Source organism: Paroedura picta, chromosome 7 (genome assembly GCF_049243985.1).
Source record: "Paroedura picta isolate Pp20150507F chromosome 7, Ppicta_v3.0, whole genome shotgun sequence".
NCBI lineage: Eukaryota > Metazoa > Chordata > Lepidosauria > Squamata > Gekkonidae > Paroedura > Paroedura picta.
Genome location: NC_135375.1, coordinates 65,690,486 through 65,713,673, shown reverse-complemented (window position 1 = coordinate 65,713,673; position 23,188 = coordinate 65,690,486). Strand labels below are relative to the sequence as shown.

Genomic DNA, 23,188 nt, shown 5'->3' with positions numbered 1-23,188 from the left:
TTGTTGCACTTATAGTCCACCTACCTCCTTGATAGGACTTGAGGCGGATTACATAAAAACCCATAAATTCATGTCACTTCATGACGACTAAAAGTTATCAAACCCAAGTAACTGGTGTGTTTTCTTAAGATGTCAGCTGCTGAAGCACTTTGTGCATCTATCTATATAATACCCCAACTACATCTTGACACACCTTTCCTTCCTTTCATAAATTAAAGCATTTTGACAATAGCCTATGTAAGTAAAATTAAAAGGTCGGTATCAGCCTAAAATTATACAGAGTACTTCCAGATGTTGGATTTAGAAAATATTCAGCAAATCACACATTTTACAGACAGAACAGATAGTACTTATGTGAAACAGGTGGGAGCATTACTTTAAACTACAGTTAAGACAATATACAGACAATTGTTTTCCTTCGGAATATACTTTTTATTTACTGAGAAAAACTGGATTACTGAAAGAACTTGGAAGTCACAATAAACAACTTCTCCTGCTACTACAATCTGTTCTAAGGCAGTCTGTTCTATACGACACTACACCTGAACTTTGATCATCTATTATCTCTCTGCACCCCTAACCCAGTACAGAAGCTGTAGGAGAAGGATGACGGAAAGCCCCCAGAAGTTGTCTAAAGCAGGGGTAGTCAACCTGTGGTCCTCCACATGTTCATGGGCTACAATTCCCATGAGCCCCTGCCAGCAAATGCTGGCCTAAAGGGTTTTCCTCCAGCTACATGGGCGAAAGCCTAGAAGCAGGGCCCCCTCTAATTGTCCCTAAAACCCCATCTATGAATCTGTCTCATTCCTAATACATAGACAGAAGCTACAAGTTAACACATGGTACAGATTGGACAGTTTGCTCTAAGAAATATTGTTTCAGTTTTCTCATCTTTTGGTGTTTTTTAGGGGAGCATCATGTCACTTTGCAGTTTTGGAGTTTCTATCAAGTCAAAGGGGATCCCCCACACCAGCCACTTAAGTCAGGCACTTTTGAAGTAAACCAGGAACTGCATAGTTCCCTGTTGAAAAGGCAGGTAGTTATCTTTCAGTGCTGCTTTTTTATTGATTATTGATATGACGGGATGATGAAAATCGAAATTTAAATTATAAGGGTAATCATGTCATGAATAGTCACTGCAGTTATATTGTTTGGCATCTCACCACATGAATGATGATCTAAAACCCATAAAGTGGCAGAAATCAGGTTTTCCTCACAAAATTTTGGATTAGAATTCTTTATTCATCTCGCAGGTCTAGGGTGCTGTTTTTGATCTATGTCTAGAACCTCTGACGTATCATTAGACAAAATAATAGGATTCATAGGATTTTGCACATTATGCAGATTATCTTTATTATTTATTTTGGAACTTCAGTCATCCACTCCTGCTTTAATGAATATGATTAATACCTTGGGAGACTTGTCTGTATATTCAATTAATTGGGCAAAATCTGAGTTGATACCACTGAGAAACAATATATCACGGAGCGTATTTGCGTATAGACATTTTCAGTGGTGCCTAGAAGGCACTTATCGGAATACTGATTCCTAAAGACACTATATAATTAGGCTAAATTTTAATTGCCGATATATCTTTGTATTTGGACAGATGAGCAACTTGTCTTTATGGGGGAAAGTAAATACATTCAAAATGAATGTTATACTTAGGTGTATTTATATTTTATATTTTAGATGCAATTCCTTTCTATACACTTTGCAGATATATTCATAAAAATAATATTTTGTTTTGGAAATATATTTATTTTATTTTTATTCATTATTTATATATAGTTCCCACCGCTAGTAGAAACTGTGTCACGGCAGGTTACCCTCATAAATGCATAAAACACCACATAAGAGATAGAACTATTAAAAACCAATCATAACCCGGTGGGGAAAGTAAAAAAACTGCAGCTCCATTCCCCATTACCAGCCCCTCCTTCACCTTACCACCTTGGATTTCTTCAAAGAGGATCCAACTTCCATTCAGTAAAGGAGGATTCTGTTTCCCCAGTATTAGTTTATATCATCAGGTATATTTGTTAACTTTTATTAATTACTGGGATCCCTCATTGCAGTTGGGCCCCATTCCTAAAGTGGACCCCATTCCTCCTGCAACTTCTGCAGCTAGAGAACAATGGTGCATAATGTCACAATATCAATTTGAATCATTTTCACATGATAAAAAACATCAGGGGCTGATCCAGACATGTAATTGGGAAGAAATCTTTTTTTATGGACTGATAGGGGGATTTTTAAACTGGGTCCATTGATAGATCATGATGAGCTTTGTCATTTTCTCAGCTGATCTCTATGTAGGCCTGAATGACAATATTTACAATTACCATATTTATAACTACAACATCTTTTGCTATTTAAATCGGGCCCAGTGGTATTGGTGTCTCAGAATCCCCTTATCGCCTCAAAACTCTAATCACATCAATGCAGAAAATGAAACATACAATATTTGTCTATAAATATTTTATCAGTTAATAAATATGATATGCAAAGTCTCAAAAATGAATCGACTAACAAGCTCAGTCACCTTGTTTTGTCAAAGCAATGAGATGCAATCTTAAAGTTTATACCTCTCTCTCTATGCATCTTAAGTTGAGACCTATTCAGCATAAAATTATGTTTAGGATATGACAGACACTACAGCAAAGGACTGAATAAAATCACAGGATGCAGACTTTTTCTACCAAACCGAGGTGACTGACACAGTCCCCTATGATGTCTGGAGAATGAGATTTGTTTTAAACTATAAGCCTTCCCCTCTGCTACATGGTGTTCTTAAAGTAGCAAGTTGACAGGAATGGGTAAGTTTTGCCATGAGGCACAAGTAGAATACGGAGACCACTGACATACAGTTTTTGCATGAACGGCACAGAAGATTTCTTTATATACAGGCTGATTTCAAAGAACAGATCTGCAGCACTGGTCTCCAGGTAGAAAAAGGAAAAACATGGCTGAATCACATACAGCTGAATCACATATAAACTAGATTCGAATGGGTAGCCATGTTGGTCTGAAGTAGCACAATAAAATCAGAGTCCAGAAGCACCACTTATGTATGTATGTATGTATGTATGTATGTATGTATGTATGTATGTATGTATGTATGTATGTATGCATTTATTTATTTATTTATTTATTTATTTATTTATTTATTTATTTATTTATTTATTTATTTATTTATTTATTTATTTATTTATTTATTTATTTATTTATTTATTTATTTATTTATTTATTAGATTTCTTACCTGCCACTCCCAAACGGCTTGTGGTGGGTCACAAACGTCTGCATAAAAATCCCAATAAAGGTAAAGGTATCCCCTGTGCAAGCACCGGGTCATGTCTGACTCTTGGGGTGACGCCCTCTAGCATTTTCATGGCAGACTCAATTGGGGGTGGTTTGCCAGTGCCTTCCCCAGTCATTACCGTTTACCCCCCAGCAAGCTGGGTACTCATTTTACCGACCTCGGAAGGATGGAAAGCTGAGTCAACCTTGAGCCGGCTGCTGGGATTGAACTCCCAGTCTCATGGGCAGAGCTTTCAGACTGCATGTCTGCTGCCTTACCACTCTGCGCCACAAGAGGCTCTAAAAAAATCCCAATAAAATTACCTTAAAACCACAGACATAAAAAGACACAATAGAATAAGAAGATGCGGCGAAAACCCATATAAATCCCAATTCTACCCAACAAAGGAGGGGAAAGGGGGCAGGTGAAGCCAAAGGCCATGAGCTTTCGAGTGCAAGCATTCTTAGTCTGAGGAAGAGTGCCTGCACTCGAAAGCTCATGGCCTGGATAAATCTTTGTTGGTCTTAAAGGTGCTACTGGACATTTAAACTAGTTATGACTTCAGAAAGTAGTTTGAATTTTCTTTAATGCTTTCTGACACAAACAGGCTTTTACTACTTAGCCACTACCCATTACTCTGCTATTTTTTTAAGCCAGACTTGAATGTTCACTGATTTTTGAGAATACTTATGTACTTTTAAACTATCTGCCTGACTCAAGGATGCTAACAGATGGTCAATGAAAATGTACCCTCCATTCCCTTACTGCAGCTAAAATTAATGACAGTTGTATATAGAGTTATTTTTATGTATATGGAAACTTTTAGCATAAAGTTATATATAGATCTCCTACCACTGTTGTATTTTTATCTACGTATAGCTTTTTTCTTTTCCTTTTTTTAGTCTACTAATTTGCTAGATTTTTTTCTTTTTTTCTTTTTCAAAAAAGGAACATGTAACAGAAAGAGGTAAACAAGCCCCACCTTAAAGTGGAGAAGGGGATGTAAGGCTATACAGACAAATTGATGGCATTTTAAAATAATATCACCGAGTTATGAAGTGGGCTTACTTACATTTCATTTGCTTGCAGATAGCCTTGTTGGGCTCAAGCCAGTGCTGAAAAGGAAGGACAGAGATCAGTAGATTAAGTATTCAAGTATCTATAATCACTAGATTTTCATACTGGCTGTTATTTTCATTTTCGTTTGTTTTGTTGGTTTCAAAGGGATACCCATACTTTTGTAAGAATAGGGGGGAAGGAATAGTACCTGAAGGACTTTGTTAATGAAAACACAGAATAATCATATACTTGTATATGTCAAGAAAAAAAGGAATGGGTATATTTTATTATGAATTAAAAATGAAGTTTCTGTAATAAAAAAAGGAAGTTTCTAAGTACAGTCAAATGGCTAAAATCACATATAGAAAAGATTTCACAGTAGATTCCTCCACTTTTATACCATTTATGTTTTCAAACTTTTATAATAAGATGTTAAAAGAGCACTCCTGCAAAAAGAAACCTTTTTATTCACAAATTGAAGACCCTCCGTTCAAGAGGCCTAAATTCCATGTGGGATCTGATTAGCTTTTTTTGGTTGTCTGACTCTATATTCCTGCATAATATACTAATGACTCCATTTAAGTAACTCTTTGGTGCTTTTAGAGCAGTTTTTCTCAACTTTTTTACCACTGAGAAACTCCTGAAACATTCTTCAGGCTTTGAGAAATCCCAGAAATGGTATGATAGTTTGGAAGCATGGCTATGTACATGCCCCTGAGGCCCCTCCCCTTCCCACCTCCTCCAGGCCCATCTTTGGATATTTTGGGAGGGGTGAGTGAGTTGACATGATCATATATTGTCATATCAAACAATAAATGTTTAACACATTTAAAATATATATTTAAAAAATAATTAACTCCCACCCAGGGCCATCAAGAAAACCCAGAGTTTCACAAAGCCCTGGTTGAGAAAGCCTGTTTTAGAGCATGTCTATCTTTGTAGTATGCAATTTCTCCTTGTAAGAGTGCTTCAGCAATATAATCAGAAGCTTTGCTTTGTTTCTTTAATGCCTAGAGGGTTTTCTCAAGTGTGTTCTTGAAAGGCTTTAAGCATTGGGGCTTGTGTTCAGTTGTTGAACTCTCGTAAGCCTGATTGGTAAGTTATAACCTCTTTGTATATGATTGCTCTTTCATTACTTTGTAAAAAGACAGACATTATACGTTGTTTACTTTGTTTTACTGCAGCTAATTATCACTTATGAAGAATTTATGAAACTTAGCCTGTAACTGGTGCAAGTTTGACTTCTGTTTTTGACGAAGCTATTTCATATTCACTCATCTGCTTTGAAGATGTATGTTCCTGCTCCCTGGGATTCTTGTGACCTTGATCTCTGACTGCAGTTTCCTGTGTACTTTATTTTTTTTTGTGCCCACCACTAAATACAGCAGGATGTATGTCTAGAAACTTTATTTACTAATAAGGTTGATGGCAGAAAAAGCCAGTTATGAAAAAGATACACTTACAATGAAGTACCATTTTTGATTATGTTCTGTTGAATTTGTTGAGGTAATTGTGTGGGCAAACTATGCCCACAAGAATAATAAGCTGCTCAGAAACAGTCCCATCTAGCCATCCAAAATATGTTATTTCACTTTTTTGCAGACCTACCTAATATTCCCTTTGCCCTTACCTGGATAGACCAGATTAGCCTAAACCCATCAAATTTTGGAAGCTAATCAGGGTCAACCATGGTTAGTACTTGGACAGGAGACCACCAAGAAAATCCAGGGTCACAACAAAGGCAGACAGTGACAAACCACTTCAGTTCAGCATTTGTCTTCAAAATCCTATGAAGTTAGCATAAGTCAGGTGTGACTTGATGGCACTTTACATATCATTTCTCTTTAACCCTTTCCATGCTAAACCCCACTATCCAAAACTTACAGAAAACGGGGAAAAGACATATGCCAAAATTTATAAACAAATTTTAATGTTTGCTATATACATGTTAATGGGCAGTATAGTTGTGTGACATAAACACGATTTTAAAATAAATATATCAATATTGTACAGAATTCCACTCATGTTATAAAATAAATAAATCATCCACAAACATAAATAAAAAGAGCTGTTTAAAAAGTAGTAAAAAGAGCCTGCTGAGCTGTAACTGACATTCTTTGAGTGGTCAACTGTGCATTCATACTAATGGACTTTGCATTGAGCAAAGCTGTAATTTGGATACTTCTAGAACTAGCATTTGGGCATGCATTGGATATTTTTCTCCTCATAAGCACAATCTCTGCTACTGATATCTGAGCTGGACACTCTAAGCTCAGTTTTTGCAAAAATGTAATTCAACACCAAATAAAAAGTACCAGCTGTAGGGACACGGGGCAGGTCACATAACTGCATAGATGATCACTCAAAGAACATCAGCAACCGTTTTTTCTTCTTTGTGGTCTCTGTGATCACACTGATAGGAGAGAATTAGCAATCTGTCCTACTTTGATGTTCATTAAGGTTCAATTAGGAAAAGACAAGTACTAACCAGGCCCGACCCTGCTTAACTTCCGACATCAGGCGTGTTCAGGGTGGTATGGCTGTAGGCGAAAAGACAATACTGAGCATTGTCCAGATGCAGAACACACCTAACATCTAAGGCACAGTGCTTCATGGAGAGAGAATACTGGGCGGCTTGCATAATTCAAGAGGGATCCCTGCTGAAGGGTACCAGATATTGAAATCAGTTGTGATCCAGTAATCAAATAGCTGGGTGTCTACTTTGGGCCAAAGTAGCATAAGAGGAGGCACAACTGATTTTAGAAAGGAGTTGTTCTGCCCAGGTAGAAGGACATGGATGACTTATGAGCATCTAGAAAGTACAGGGCTCTTTCTGCATCAGCCTTCAGGTTAGAGGAATCTACAGAGCTCTTTTGGTAGGCAAGAGATGACTGGGCACAATACTGCTTTGTCTCTGTAAATAAGGCAAATCTAATCACACAGCACTGTGCTGTACAGATTGCAACTAGGGTAGAGTCTGCACTTACTTTCTTTATTCCATTGTCAAGCCTGTTGAATTCAAATCACTTTGAACTCGGGTCTTCCTCTTCCCCCTCTCCCCATTGAAACAGGAAAGTGTTCTGCACGTGGTTAGGGTAGTTCAGAAAGGGGGGGAGGCAAATGAAGACTCTTTCTCTGTTTTCTTGAAGGGGGGAGAGGATCCAAGAAGTCAGAGGAGGGAGGAAAAAATCCTTTCTTTTCTTGAAGGTGGGGGGGAACGAAGAAGGCACAAAAATAAATCCAAGGCCGACAGAAGTTGAGAGAAATTAGAGGCTTCTCCTTTAAGGCAGGCTTGTCACATGACCACCTGTAGCCAATCATGGGTCCTCTACCACAGAGGAGAGCCCAGATTCAAAACAATGCGATTTTATAATATATTCAGGATTAAAAGCACTCTGAGATATCGCACAATAAAGGTAGGGTCACTCCGGATCAATCCTTCTTGCTGCAGAAGGAAAATTTAAATCGCCCCAAATCCAAACGGAAATCACATTCTGTATAGAGGGCAGGGACTAAATCAATCTGGGGTTGGAATAAAAGCTCCGTGCAGTTTACACCCAGGAAGGTGACCTTAAAACTGAAGAGTTCAGGTCCCAGGTAACTAGAGTTTTGAAAGGCTTCCACATTAGCTAAGTAAGGACCATCTGTAAGTCCCTTGATGATGTCAGTCATGATGACAGCAGCAGGTAACAGCTTACAGAGCAGGAAGCAGCAACTCCCCCTCAGGTGTGCATTATTACAAATGTGCATATGAGGAGGTTTTGTACCTAAAAGCTAGCTTTAGAAGTTTTTGAATCAACACTTTGACCGTTTATGCACTGGAGGTTTCATGCTGGGCTGCAGGCTGGAGTTTTATTCATGGCAGGTTGCCCCACTTCTTCCTGCACCCACATGGGGGAGCATTTGGCCTGGTGCACCTCATCTACCCCCTATCTGTGCTCCTGGGGGATGGGGTAGTGAAGTTCCCAGTGCATAAACGGTCTCTGTGTAGCACAAAGGCCATCAGCATGATGTATCGACTCCACCAAGAATACATGAATGTTCCTTGTTAGTTTGGATAATTCCTAAAGAGGTCTGTTTTCCAGTGTAAATCTGATTATCTAAAATCTACCACGTGGACTGCCAATAAAGCACAATCCAGTACACTATATTTGTCAGAGGCAAATCCCAAATGAATGTGTATGGAGAACAATATTGTCATGTTCTACATACTGTGTTCATCTGCTCTTTCAGGTTCTAGCAAGCTTACATTTCACTTTCCTATTAATACATCCACTCTGAAAACTAGCTTTCAAGCTATTCGATATAAAACTGGAAATCATCTGTTGTGTGTGGATATTTCATACAAAAATAGTATCCACATGCTATCAAACAGAACCATTTTTTTCTTCAATTCTTTAGTCTGACATTAACAACAAAATAAAATGTGTGGATAAGCAAACTGACAAATTCCAGCAGATAAATTCATGTCAAAAGAAAAGTCAGGAGTCAGAGAATGCTATATAAAAACTACCATGGGACTAGAATCTCCATACCCAGATAAACAGATATTTCTCAGACATCCTTGCAAATGACAGTATTTATTTATTTAGAAAAAAAATCATGCCACCTTTCCAGGGGAACTACTTGAGGCAGCTTAAAAATAAAGCATAATAAAAATAATAAAAGTTGTTAATTAAAATCGACCATGAAAACCCAGCCAGACAAAAACAACACAAGCATATTAAAACAACAGCTTTCAGACCAAGACACACTATAAAGATGATGTTTAAAGCTTGTCACCTTAATTAAAAGCCTGTATAAACAGAAATATTTTGGCCTGGCACTTTAAAAACATTAACATAGTTGTCAGGCATACCTCAAGGGGGACAGCATTCTATAGGTAAGATAACAGCACTTTAAAAGTCCTGTCTCTGGTTGCTACCCGCTGCATCTTTGGAGAGGGCACAGAGAGCAGGTCTTGTAAGATAAGATTGTAACTGGTCATCTAGACCAGGGGTCCTCAACCTGAGGCCTGCGGAAAGCACACAGCCCCTGACCTCTTTCTGTGGGCCTTCCAACCTGCTTGTCTAATGCTATCACCCTCAGGGCATTTTCCTTCAGTCCCATACTGTTCTTCCTGCCTCAATAGCAACAAACATTGTTTGTTTTGGTCTCCATGGTTCCTCTTGTCCTTCCCCTCTTGTTCTTATCCTCCACAATAACATTTTGGCCCATCTAGGTGCTTTACTAGCCAGCAAACGTCAGGCACCCATACCACTCCGCTTTTTAACTCCCCCTTCTCAGAAATTATCATGCTGAAGCCCTGTATGTATATAAGGAAAGGAAAGTCGCTGTGTGAATGGGTTCAAGAAATGTCAGGTCTGCTTTGGCAAAAAAAGGCGGGGAAACTGTTAGAGGCTCCATCAAAGCAAGTAGCTTCCAAAGTTACTGGTAAGATTCTTCCTTCCATAAGAAGAGCTGGTTACTCTGACTTCTGGCCTTGCTTGCCACAAAAATCACACTGACTAGATAAGAATGTGTAGCTAAATAAAAGGATTCCACTGTAAAATATTGTTCCAAATGGATTGCATTAAAGTTAACATTTCTTCAATTACCTTTGAATGTTTACTTTTTATCTTAAAAAGTAGGTTAATAATTTTGTTATATTTTGGTTTATAAGGCCCTCTTTAGGAACTGGGCACGCTAATAAGGCCCCTTTTGCCAAAAGATTGGGGACCCCTGAACTAAACATATGGGAGGAGATGATCTTTCAAGAAGTACGGCCCCAAGCCACTTAGTCAGCACTTTGCATTGTGCCTGATAACAAATGGGCAGCCAGCATGTGTTATATTTCAATTAATTGAGAATCACAATTCATGCTGGGGGGGAAACTAAGATTAAAACTATTAATAATAATTGTTTTAAATCATACTTCAGATATCAGACTGAAGACATTTATAGGATCTTTTTTCATTAAAGCAATGTGATCTCTCTGTCTTTCTCAGTTCCATTGTTGTCTTTATATTGCAGTTACACCTGCAATACTAAACTCTTTGGCCAGCTGTATTCTGAGCTATAATGGTTTTCACTTTCTAAGCATTAATCCCTGATCAGCATTTTAGTGTTCCAGAGTAGCCATTTACCAGGCTAGGAACCCTCTTGATTATTCACAATGTTGAGAAGGCCTTTTTGGTATGCATGACTCCACAGCAGAAAATCTGAGGGCTGAAAAGGACCTTCCATATAGCTTTAAAATACATGTTATTTAACAACAGTAATACCGCCCATTTCTCCAAATGTAAATATATATCTATGTATATTATTCTACTATCTTAATTAATTTACTTTGAGATTATCTCTGTCATTTGTGTATATGGAAATCAAGAGGATAGCTGGTGGTAAAGAAACATTGGTTCAAAGATCTTCTTTGGAAGTCTCACATGAGGAGAAAATCAACATCCTAAATTAAACCAGCTTCCATTAGTCCATCATAGGAAAATGGCTTAAATCTGTATTGATTCAAGTGGGTAGCCATGTTGGTCTGAAGCAGAAGAACAAATTTTGAGTCGAGTAGCACCTTTAAGACCAACAACATTTTAATCAAGGTATGATCTTGAAAGAACAAAATTAGTTCTTTAAATATGTACTGATCAGCAAACCTAAAGAGAAAAATCTATTAGACACTATATATATCCAGATAAACATGCCCAATCAAATTCATGGAATTCTTGAGGATGCAAAGATTGCAGCAGCCCCAAATCCCCTATTCTGCTAGGTCATTTGACCACTAATCCATTATTCTATATTAATTATGTGTTAATTAAGCACCAGCACCAATATCAATTCACAGCATGAATACTTAAACCCAGAGCCATGGACAGATAAGACTGATCTTTCTATAAGCCTAAATAATGCCTCAAATTTTCACATAATTCTGAAATCTTAAAGAATTACATGGGAGCTTTTAAAAAATATATCATAGAAGTGGCACATGTAGCCCTAACCCTTAGTGGCCCTTAGCAATTGCCACTAAAAGCCCTGTAAGATGGAGTTCTTTTGCCAGGTCTATGGTTGAGGCTGGTGCAGAAAGAAGATCTGGTTGACCCCCCCCCTCTTAGGAAATTACATTACCTGCTAGAACATCATGGGTGATGATTGTTTAACATAGCCCTCTGCCGCCCCAGTGGCAGAAGTACCCTATGGGGAAGGATTGGGTTTTTCCACCACCTATTTTTGTAATGCTGGTACTGTTTTAATGGAGGTTAAATGGGAATTTATTGTTCTGGGGTTTTTATGTTGTAACCTGCCAAGAGTCAGCTTGCCAGCGGCGAGTAAGAAATTAGAATCATAGAATCATAGCATTTAATAAATAATAATATTAATAATAATTACTAGGTAACCACGATAGGAACTACCAGCTTTAAAGCCTTGGTTTCTGTCACTGTACTATATTAAGCTAAGGTAACCTGAAGTACTATGTTGTATTTCTGCTAAAAATTACACTCTTGCAGCATAAGGCTTTTTACATTCACACTGCTGCTTCCTCTATGTAGAATGACTGTGCAGTCTATGCACAATCTGTGTATACTCCCAAATTAATTGTGTTTGCTGCACTAACAGGAAGCATACATCAAAACTGATGAATGAGTACACCAGTGCTAAAAGAAAATACCTGAGTGATATACCATCATCCTAAAATGATATCCTGTGCAAGTCACCAGAGAAGAACTAGAAAGCTTTGCTTACAAATAAAAACAACAGAATGCCCTTGTTACGTCTCCCATTTGACCGTTTACGCACTGGAGGTTTCATGCCAGGCTGCAGGCTGGAGTTTTCATCATGGCAGGTTGCCCCACCTCTTCCTGCACCCACACGGGGGAGCATTTAGCCTGGTGCACCTCGTCCGCTCCTGATTTGTGCTCCTGCACGGGAGCTGGGGCAGTGAAGTTCCCAGTGCGTAAACGGTCTTGTTGCAACACTGAGCTCTTATTATATTGGTCATTAGATGTCTTGAATTATATGATCATACCATTACTTGCACTGTCATTCAGTTTTATATCCCTAGTCCTACTGCCTTGTTCAGTGGATGTTCAATAGTATATAATTTCCTGTGTGTATATATAATAGTATATAATTTCCTCTTCCATCTCATTTTAAAAGGTGTCCTGTAAATAAAATAAATAAATAACTATAAGTATTATATTTAATACATTTATTATTATTATTATTATTATTATTATTATTATTATTATTATTATTATTATTATTATTATTATTATAAATAAACTCTGGACATATTTCATGGACTTTAGAACAAAGTGCATAACTGCACCAGATAACAATTTAGTTGTGTGCTAAAGTAGCAGCACTGGTGTAATTAATACAGGGGAGAAGGCCAGCATAAGTCCATAAGTGGTCATAAGTGGTCAATTTTTCCAGACCCAGACCCAATAAATACTTTTGCCTGATCTTTGCAAGCAAAAATATGGGATTCAAGTAAAGGAAACAACAAATCATAGGGGGAAATTGAGTTTTTACAGAAAGAAATTCATAGCAATCAAAGTCACCACCATAAAAATGTTCTTGGGAAACAATATTGCATGAATCAGTATCAGTTAATTCCTCTGCTTTTCTCTTATCTGTGAACAGAGACAGCCAAATGTTCTGCCAGTTTAGTGTAGTGGTTAGGAATGCGGATTTCTAATCTGTTGAGCCGGGTTCGATTCTGCGCTCCCCCACATGCAGCCAGCTGGGTGACCTTGGCCTCGCCACGGCACTGATAAAATTGTTCTGACCCAGCAGCGATATCAGGGTTCCCTCAGCCTCACCCTCATCACAGGGTGTCTGTTGTGGGGAGAGGAAAGGGAAGGCGACTGTAAGCCGCTTTGAGCCTCCTTCGGGTAGAGAAAAGTGGAATATAAAAACCAACTCTTCTTCTTCTTCCATGCTCAAGAGAGCAGACGGGGCAGAAGGGCAAGGTCTTCTGTCAGCAACTGGTTATCTATTTGCCCATTGTTCTCTTGATGTGGACATATTTATTGTACACCAAATATTTCCGATGCAATTCAATCTCAACTGAATACAAACAAATATAAATTGCTGTTTTTTACTATTTATCTCTGGAATCTGTTAGCCATTTTCATTATGCTGTATGTTAATTTACTCTCATGTTCTCCCTAGAAGTTTGAACTGATTACTTTCATTCCACAACATTGTATCTGAGTAAGTGTGCATGTAGCATACCTTGAATAAAACCTTTTGGGTCTTAAAAGTGCCATTGGACTCTAAATTTGTGCAGTCAATTCCTCCATTAGACATCCATCAACTTTCATACAGTTCAGTAAAGGAATGGGGTACATATGAACATGAGGAGTTTTATAATATGGGCAATAATTTCAGTCACAGGGCTCTCAAAGCACAAACATCTGCAAAGACTGCAATTAAGCAACTCAGCTATATGCAAAAGTTAAGCAGCCAAATTTAAAGATGCCGAGCAAGTGAATTCTGCATTAGTCTTTGTCACTATTTCATTTATGTATCAAAATTATCTTGCCACTCATCTCAAGCACATCATTGGCTCACTAATCAAATAGAACAAACAATTGTTGAGTTTTAGCCATGCTATAGGTATACAAGTAAACATATACTTATGATTTACATCTTTTATCTGCTAACAGATGAAATTAACTGTTTTGTGTCTGTAAATTAAACACAAGGAGAAGAAAAAAATGGTTTGTGTTTACATGGGTAAATGTATTAATTGCTTTACACTGATATGAAGATATTATAATACAGAATTTGAGAGGTGGCATAAAATTTCTGAAAAGAAAAGCGGGGGAAGAAAGCTAGGTTGCATTGCTTGCTTTCTAACCTTTAGCAACCTACCTTCTGTTCAGGAATATAGAGTATTCAACTGGAACTGTAATATATTCTGTTTCTAGGACTTCAGCAATTGAATGAAAGTCTGCGTGCAACTTTGAAAGGAAAGCAGGAATATAGACAATGGCTTTAATTCTAAATTAAATTTAATTCTAAATTAAACTTTTTTCTAGCATTAAATTTTCTTACATTTATTTATTGAGGCCAGTGTAATCATGTTTATTGTTACTACAATAAAGCTTGAAATCATATTGAACCATTTGAAAAAAGTTAGCAAGCTTTAGGATGAAAAGCAGAAAATTTTCAACAGCCATTTCACAACAGTATCAACCACTCTTGGTGTTACTATGAGCCATATGCCAGTGGTCCCCAACCCGCGGGCCGCGGCCCGGTGCTGGGCCGCGAAGGCCTTGGCACCGGGCCACGGCTCCTTCTTCCGTCCCCCCCTGAAGCGAGAAGCTCGCTAGGCCGCGAGCAAATCGGCCGCCAAAGCGGCCGATTAGCTCGCGGCCCGGCAAGCTTCTCGCTTCGGGAGGGGAGGGAAGAGAAGCTTGCCGAGCCGCAAGCTAATTGGCCGCTTTAGCGACCGATTTGCTCGCGGCCGGGAGGGGCCGGGAGGGGGAACCGCAGCCGCCGGCATGGCAGCGGCGCAAACGCGCCTGTGCGGACTGCTGCGCACGCGCGTTTGCGCCCCTGCTGGGCGCAAACGTGCATTCGCGGCAGTCCGCACAAGCGCGTTTGTGTTGGGGCTGCCGCGCGTACGCGGGCCCCGGGCCGCCCTCTCCCTCCACTACGCCGCAGCGGTCCGCAGCGGTCCGCAGCGAGAGTAAGCTTGCGGACCGCAGCCATATGCCATCTCAAATTTTCCAGCACATTTGCAAGCTCATAGACTATAACTTCTCCAAACACAACTAGTCTAATTTAAACTATCACTTCTATAAACTAAGCTAATCAGTTAAAAATACAGAACAACTGTCTGAAAAATATAGATTTTTTCTGCTTATAAATTTATGGTACACAGATTTTGAAACCATCACCTTTGCATTTATTCCAAATATTAATTTAGTCCTCCTGTTGAGAGGCACAGTGGACAACTGGATTTAGCCTTGCAATAGGACTCATTTCTTGTTTACTATATATATCTCCAAACTGACAGGAAGACCAGAATCCAAGCACCATGGGGTAAAGGTGCAAAGTGGATCTGTAGTACTTCAGTGTCTGCAGGCACAGCTCCACTGGCTATAAAAAGGCTTGCAGAACTGCAGGAGAGAGACAGAGCTAGGCTACACATTACTGCCACCCAATGGCAATCATACTATACAGTCAAGCTCAGAGACTGGCAGGAGCCTGATCCAAGCTTCTTTCTTGTGTCATATTTTGGATGTTCCAAATAGTGTGATATATGCAGCCATGTGTTTAGAAACTGGGCTGAGTCTATTAGAAACATAAGGCTTCAGTTCTCAAAATGTCTCCATGTTATATCTGAATACCCTGGTTTTGTGCATATTATGTTGTCTGAATTTCAAACAATTGGTCATGTCTGATTACGTGGAAAATCAATGGGCTTGCATAACTTTGCATGTTGGAGAAACAGCAAGCTTTTATATTGTTACACCAGAGATTGTTGGATACTGTAAGACAAATGCTATGCTCATTAGCTAACAGGACAAGTTTCCCAACTGGATATGGCATAGTGCCTGGTATGGGCTCCAGTTGCTTATTGCACCTCAAATCTCTGCAAATCTGCAGAGCTTTTATGCTTCAATGTTTTGCCTTCAGCAGTCCTTTACAGCAGATTATTGAGAATTCATCAGGAAAGAGCTAGAGCTCCTGAATTTCTATCTTATTCCTTTGCTTCAATGTGATTTTTATACTGAGTTGAGAAACCGTTCAATTGGCCCTTTTATATGTTTAAAGACTACACTGATAAGCAATTAGTTGTATATCTTCTATCTGACTGGAACCTCATATTACTAATCAAGTAGCTAGTTACTTCCGGGCCATCATGAGACTCCAGGAACTGATTGTCAGTTCTGGCTAATTCCCTTTTTATTTCTCCTTTAAGTTTTATGATCATTCATTTCTGTTTTACCTTGATGTTATGTGATCTGGTTAACCATTATGCAATCTGTAACAAATTATACTAAAAATTTTTGATTATATTTGACTGGGAGGATTCTAACTACTCCATTCAAGAATACTTTTTCATAGGTCCCGGTAAATTGGTGATTGTTCTTAGAAATGAAAGCTTTACCCCTAGCCCTTAGGAAATTACTGTTTAGCAGCTTCACAAAAGCAAATAAGAGTTGGACAGAAAAGGAGAAGAAATGCTTAACTCTGTATGCCAGCCAAGCAGTTTTAGTGAACTGATATTAATTATTAAAATTAAATAATGTGAGAGTTCATGTACATACCCGCTGCTTTTCAGGATCCACATATCGAATTCCAAAGTAGTCTTTTTCCAGCAACCTGTAGTGATTACATACGTGATCTATGAGAAACTGACCTTTCGTCTCTCTCTGAAAAGAAAAAGGACACATATAATAAGCCTATATGTTATGCTTACAGACAATCTGTTTGTCCATAGTATACTAATAGCCAGCAAATGAAATTACAAAGGCATGGACAGGATTTTAAATAACTAGTCATCTGTTATATGTTTCCAATCTTCCTCCAAGAAGCTTAGGACAGTAAATGTAGTTTTTCCTTTATTTTAACCTTTCCTTTCCTTGACTGAAAAACTCCTTTAACCAAAGGTCTTGCATAACAAAATTAAACATTAGGAATGGATAAATGTAAGAAACTTTACAACAGATAAAATAATATAAAATCCATCATAATAACACCTTAATTAAACCACAGGTGCCAAAAATTGTCAGCAGAATTAATCAATATCTGCCAGAAAAAGGAGACTACAGGACAAGAGTCAACAGGATGTTGATGTTTGTTCAATAAAGACATAATTCAAAGATCTCAAAATAAAACTGCTTGATCGCAGAATGGAAAAAGATTAACCATAGTTTCAATTGCACCTGAAACACAACAGCAAAAACTATCCAGTTCTACACTTAGCAAGATATGTCTGCTAGCATAAAGGCATGGACTGGCTATGAGTGAGTGAGAAAATTTAAATATGAGGGAAGGGTTAAAAAGGAGAATCCCCAGGGCAGGGACAGAACATACACAATTTGCACAAAATTATATACTAACATGATCAAAAGCAACGATCCTCTTCCTAACCATCCTCAATACTTCATAGTAGCTCATACGCTTAACCATAGTAAGAGAAAGGCCAAGAGACCCAAGTCCATGGACATCTCCAAAACACTTATAAAGGACTCTTCCCTCAATAGATGTAGGAGACCTCCAGATAATTGGCCAATGAGAAGAGCCTTCCACCACAGTTTAAACACCGCTATTCAAACTCTAGGCTCCAATGAGAGGTGAACAAACTCCATTCTAAATGCAGTTTCTGAAACAGTTTCTGCAACAGTGTCAGGAAAAATCAAGAGGTAGAAAATCTATGGATTCAGAAATGTCATTAATTCAAATACCTGCTCCAAATACAGCCTGTGGGGTCAGGTCAGCCTTAAAAGCTTTAATATCTGTAGGCACTGACTGCCAACCTTTAGAATAAAACAATATAAGCAATTTATTTACCTCAGCAATTTTTGTGGTTGAATGAATATGAGTTTTCCAAGCAAGACTATAATAAAACATTACTTCCAAATATTTAAAGTGGATAATTTACTCTATTTTCCCCCATTGCTGATCCAGGTCCTACATTTCATAAACAAGCTCTTAAAGAAAGTAATTCTTTTAGATTTTCCAAAATACTCCAATAATACTTCATAATTACAATTATTTATCTATCTAATGCATTTATACTCCACATTGCTCTCCAATTCAAACCCGAAGCAGATTACACTGTTCTCCTCTCCTCCATTTTGTCCTCACAACAATCCCATAAGTAAAATTAGGCTTTGGCAGAAAGTAACTGTCCCAGGGCCATACTGTGAACTTTGTGGTTCACAGATTTGAACATGGATCTCCCAGATCTGTCTGATACTCTGGCCACTATTGCACATTGGATCACATTAAGTTGCTTTGCTACCACTGTCTCTTCTCTCTTTCCATCAATACTTCAATACCTATTTTAATATAGCTTTATATCTCTTCAAGTTAAAGTTGCTGATCATGTTAAATTAGCTATTTAAGAAAGTGTGATGTTCAAATAAATCAGTGAAATATTAAAATAAATCTCTGTAGATGCAGCTAACTTAAATGGAAGACCATTGAATGGCAATGACAGCCATGTGGCCATGTAGCTGATTTGATTTCTGTTCAGGCTAGTTGACTGAATATCATACAGCAAACAAAATATTATGATGACAGGAGTTGGACCCAAAGGATACATTCGTCTAATGATGGAGCCCTTTTCCAGAAAAATGTTCCACGTAATGGATCTTCAGCAAAAGAAATGTGCTGTACCTGTGATAGACTCCTTGTGCTGGAGTCTATTATTAGATGAATGCAACCTTCAGATACAGCCCATTGTGAAGTTCTACTAGGCATTATAGTGAGTGAGAGGCACAGGTGTGGATTGTCTTTTTGGCAATAGTAACAGAATAATGACTGTATTGCTTCCCAGTTTCAGTACTCCTGGGATGGAAATTTCAAAGGACTAATTATGTTAGAAATTAGAAAAAATCATCAAACAGTCCTTGAACAGCTAGAGCAGATGGCTGCAATTACTCAGAGTCAGCATGGCTTTCTCAAGAACAAGTCATGTCAGACTAACCTTATCTCTTTTTCTGAGAAAGTCCCTACCTTGCTAGATCAGGGGAATGCTATGGACATTGTTTAGCTTGATTTTAGTAAAGCTTTTGATAAGGTTTCTCATGATATTCTTATTGGCAAGTTGGTAAAGTGCGGTATGGATCCTTTTACTGTTAAGTGGATTGAGAACTGGTTGACAGATCGTACCCAAAGGGTGCTTGTAAACGGTTCATAGTCTTCTTGGAGAGGAGTGACAAGTGGAGTGCCTCAGGGATCTGTCCTGGGCCCTGTGTTGTTCAACATATTTATAAATTGTAGGGATTTGTCTAATTTTATCTCTGCTCCTAGCTGTTGGACATGTAATAGTCCTAAGAAAACAGGTATCCCAATGTCTTCCATAAAAGCAGAAAAAGGGTTGCAGTCTTTTTAGTACTGCCATATTTAACACAGGGAAGAAATTATTGAGTTTCTAAGTTACCATCTAAAATGATTTCTTCAGCATTGATACCATAAGCCTATTAATCAAAATCAACTTTTTCAAAATAAATCCCCTGGGAATTAGTGAGATATATGTCCACATAAACATATTGTAAGATATTGTATTTGATGAAGTGTGTATGTACACAATAGCTCATACCTTGAATAAAATTTTGTTGGTCTTAAGAGTGCCACTGGGCTCAAATTGTTCTGCTGCTTCAGACCAACACAGCTACCCACTTGAATCTATACTGCAAGGTAGTTTTGCAAATATTTCCTATTATCATAAGAAGACAAGCTACTTCAGTTTCCACATCACCAGTTCATTGCAATATCAATTGATAGTCTCTAACTTCTACTCCTGACCCATTTTCTCATAAAATACAATTTTACACATGGGAGCAGTAGAGGCAGGCAGGTTAATTACATTGTTAAATAATCTCACTGAGCCAATTGACCAAAGTTACTCCTAAGAGAATATTCTCAGATTTTATGGTCACCCTGCTACTGACTAACCCCTTTTTGCAAACTCTAATAGAGTTTCCCAGAGTCCAAACTTCACAGAGGTAGCTGTAATTCTAAGGCTTCACCTTGTGCCTCTGTCTCCTACTACCCAGGACTGGATATCTTATTGCACTGGAGCACTAAAGAAGGAGGGTAGCAACTAGAAATGATGAAGGTCTATATGGCACAAAGAACAGCTACCATTATTAATGGTTATAATACATTTATTAAAAAGAAAATGTCTACATGCGTACTCTTAACAGCAATAAGGGATCTAAAAGAAATGTATAAACTCACAAGTCCTCTGTCCTTCCATCTAGATGTTAATCTAAGACAGGATCCTTAACTTAAAAGTTACAGTGGGAAAGGCTCTTGGAGCCTCTGCTCAGACCTGTAGTCCTCCATATAGAATTTGCTATCTTCAGTAGGAGCCCAGGTGTAAGAGCTCCACTGCCTGAGTAAGAATCAGTACCAAGGATAGTGTCCCCTCTGCATTTCTGTTTGCACACCCCCCTGGACAAACAGGTCAGGTCAAAGAAGCTTTTCAGCCCATTATGCACGGAGTGGAAAGTCTGCATTCGGGGTGGAATGGCGGCAGCTAAAATCACCAATTATGCACGCTGCAGGCGGCAACCGGGTGCAGAGTCAACGTATGCCGCCGAAAAAGCCACATTAGCGAGATGTGGAAGAAAGAGGAGCTTCCTGGGACCAGGGCGCAACCAGAAGCGGATCCGGAGTATCTGCGTGCATAATCGGATACTCTGGGTTTTGCCGCCGTTGTGTTCAATCCCGTGCATAATCGGTTTGCTTCGCTTCTTCCTCCTCCTCGTTCTCCATGCCACCGTTTCAGCGGCCGTGCATAATAGGCCTTCCTGAAGTCTCCAGGGAAAGACTTCTCTAGGGTTTTCAACCTCCAAAACTCAGTTCCTTACAAGATGTCATATTTCTTGCTGGAGGAGGGGAGCTTTACCATCCCATTGTCTCCTGCTGGAGCTTTTAGCAGTTCTAAAGGGTAGCTGAGGTGAGGCTGGAAAGTACCTGAATTGACAATGCTTTTCCCCTCACACACTGCCTATTCTGTGAGAGAGACAAAAACTTTTCTAAGCTAAAGGTGAAGATTTTGCTCAGTCCAAACCTCCAAAGAAAAATGTATTTCACACCTAACAGTAATATTTATTGATCACTGAATCTAAATTATACAAAAAAGGAAGAAGAGTTGGTTCTTATATGCCGCTTTTCTCGACCTGAAGGAGTCAAAGCAGCTTACAGTCGCCTTCCCATTCCTCCCCCCACAACAGACACCCTGTGAGGTGGGTGAGGCTGAGACAGCCCTGATATCACTGCTCGGTCAGAACAGCTTTATCAGTGCTGTGGTGAGCCCAAAGTCACCCAGCTGGCTGCATGTGGAGAAGGAGAGGGGAGTCAAACCCGGCTCACCATTTTAGAAGCTGGCACTCTTAACCACTACACCAAGCTGCAACACTTATGGAAAATGCCACAGGTGAAGAGGAAAACAGGCCTCATGGGAAACCTTCCTCCAGGACTTGGTTACTCCCTATCCCCCTCAAAAAAAAAAAAAAAGGGGGGGTGTGGGGAGCCTTCAAAAGATTAGATTCCCAAAGAAAACTCGGTTATTTGTCTAGGCACCCTTTTGACTCTTTAAGCTGCTGTCTTTCATGCCCATATTCTCAGCTCAGCTGCTCTTTTGAGCTTTGATGTTTTTCATTTGAATCTGATTTCAAAGGATTTAAATGTTGTTTCATTACACTGTTATCTTTTATTGTTGTATAGCTTTTCATTATATAGATTAATTGTTTTGTCAGTCCCTTAAATCATGGCAAGCATTTTAATCTAAGATGTTAACAAGTATTTTTAACAATAAAATGAACAAATATAACCTATCCTTTTATTATCTTTCATGGGAAAGACACTTCTACACTACAGATTTAATTTGCACTCTCCAATAAGTCTGGGGACTGTTGTTCTGTGCAAAGGACAAGGGTTTTTCTGACAGAGAATTCTCAGTATCCTCACTAAACTGCAGTTTCTAGGATCCTTTGAGAAAAAAATAACTTCTAACTCTTTTCTGTATTACCAAAATAGATAAGGTATACATGAATACTGTGGATAGCAAAATGGGGAAAAGGACAGTGCAGGACTAGTTTTTCACCATTTGTAGGCATACTGGGGAAATGTAGGGGGAATGTCAACATTTTGTCTGCATCTTTCCACCTGCACATATTTGCTGTTTTCATGCTGTCAACAAGATATTACAGCAAAGACAGTGTGCAGGCATGACAGTTACTTGCTGTCCTTCAGTGCGGACCTAAAAAGAGAGTATGAATTGGCCACCCTGTTTTCCTCTGAAGATGGGGGTACACAGAATAGGCCGCTGAATCTGATTTCAGCTGGTGAGCAGGCTCATATAGTTGTTTATACTCTGTTGATCCTATTATTCAGCAGTTAGTAAACAGCTCATTTTAGTCCTAGGCAGAACGGATAAGAAATAAATTGCACTCATGTAAAAAGCCCAGTCAGTTGACCTTAAAAGAACCAGATTATATTTCTTCCCATCTGCACCAGTTAATCTGAATTATATAAACGAAACATTGCAGCTATTTTAAGATACAGGAGCAAACAAACCTATTACTGATGAAGAACATATTGGCCATATAATTTAGCTGGGGGAGAGGTCTAAACTCTTTCACTTTACAAAAGCTACCCTGCCTGGTCATTTGATGGGGACTAGTAGGTACAGTTCAAACAGAGGAATAAAATATATAAATTATCAAACTACAGTTCGAGAGCAGATATCAATCCAGACTCAATTCTGGTGATTTGAAGTACCTTTCACAAACTGTGGTTTGTTATTATATATGAACAAGTGGGAACCTGCATCTCATTCCCCACCAATACCACCTATTTATTCTTTACCTTTCCTGGAAGCCCCCATAGCCTCTTCCCTTTCCCTGCTTCCTTCTCTCCTTTTAGAGTGGCCAACATTTCTTGGAATCACAAAGGATTTCCCAAGAAGAAAGGCCTCCCGAAGGAGGCTCAAAGCGGCTTACAGTCACCTTCCCTTTCCTCTCCCCACAACAGACACCCTGTGAGGTGGGTGAGGCTGAGAGAGCCCTGATCTTACTGCTTGGTCAGAACAGCTTTATCAGTGCTGTGGCGAGCCCAAGGCAACCCAGTTGGCTGCATGT

The 23,188-nt window shown here is 38.9% G+C and overlaps 1 protein-coding gene across 8 annotated transcripts in view; it reads right to left on the bottom strand.

Annotated features, from left to right (window-relative positions):
* FRMD3 (FERM domain containing 3) overlaps positions 1–23,188 on the bottom strand; it is a 152,781-nt gene that overhangs the window by 63,088 nt on the left and 66,505 nt on the right. For 5 of the 8 annotated variants that reach the window (XM_077344693.1, XM_077344694.1, XM_077344698.1 and 2 more), the window contains 2 exons: positions 16,637–16,741; positions 4,375–4,417 (listed from right to left, as the gene is read on the bottom strand). In XM_077344693.1, the coding sequence (XP_077200808.1) occupies positions 4,375–4,417; positions 16,637–16,741 (148 nt within the window). Of the gene's footprint in view, positions 1–4,374; positions 4,418–6,849; positions 6,902–16,636; positions 16,742–23,188 lie in introns of all 8 variants that reach the window. The other 3 variants (XM_077344696.1, XM_077344703.1, XM_077344697.1) reach the window with 2 other exon arrangements.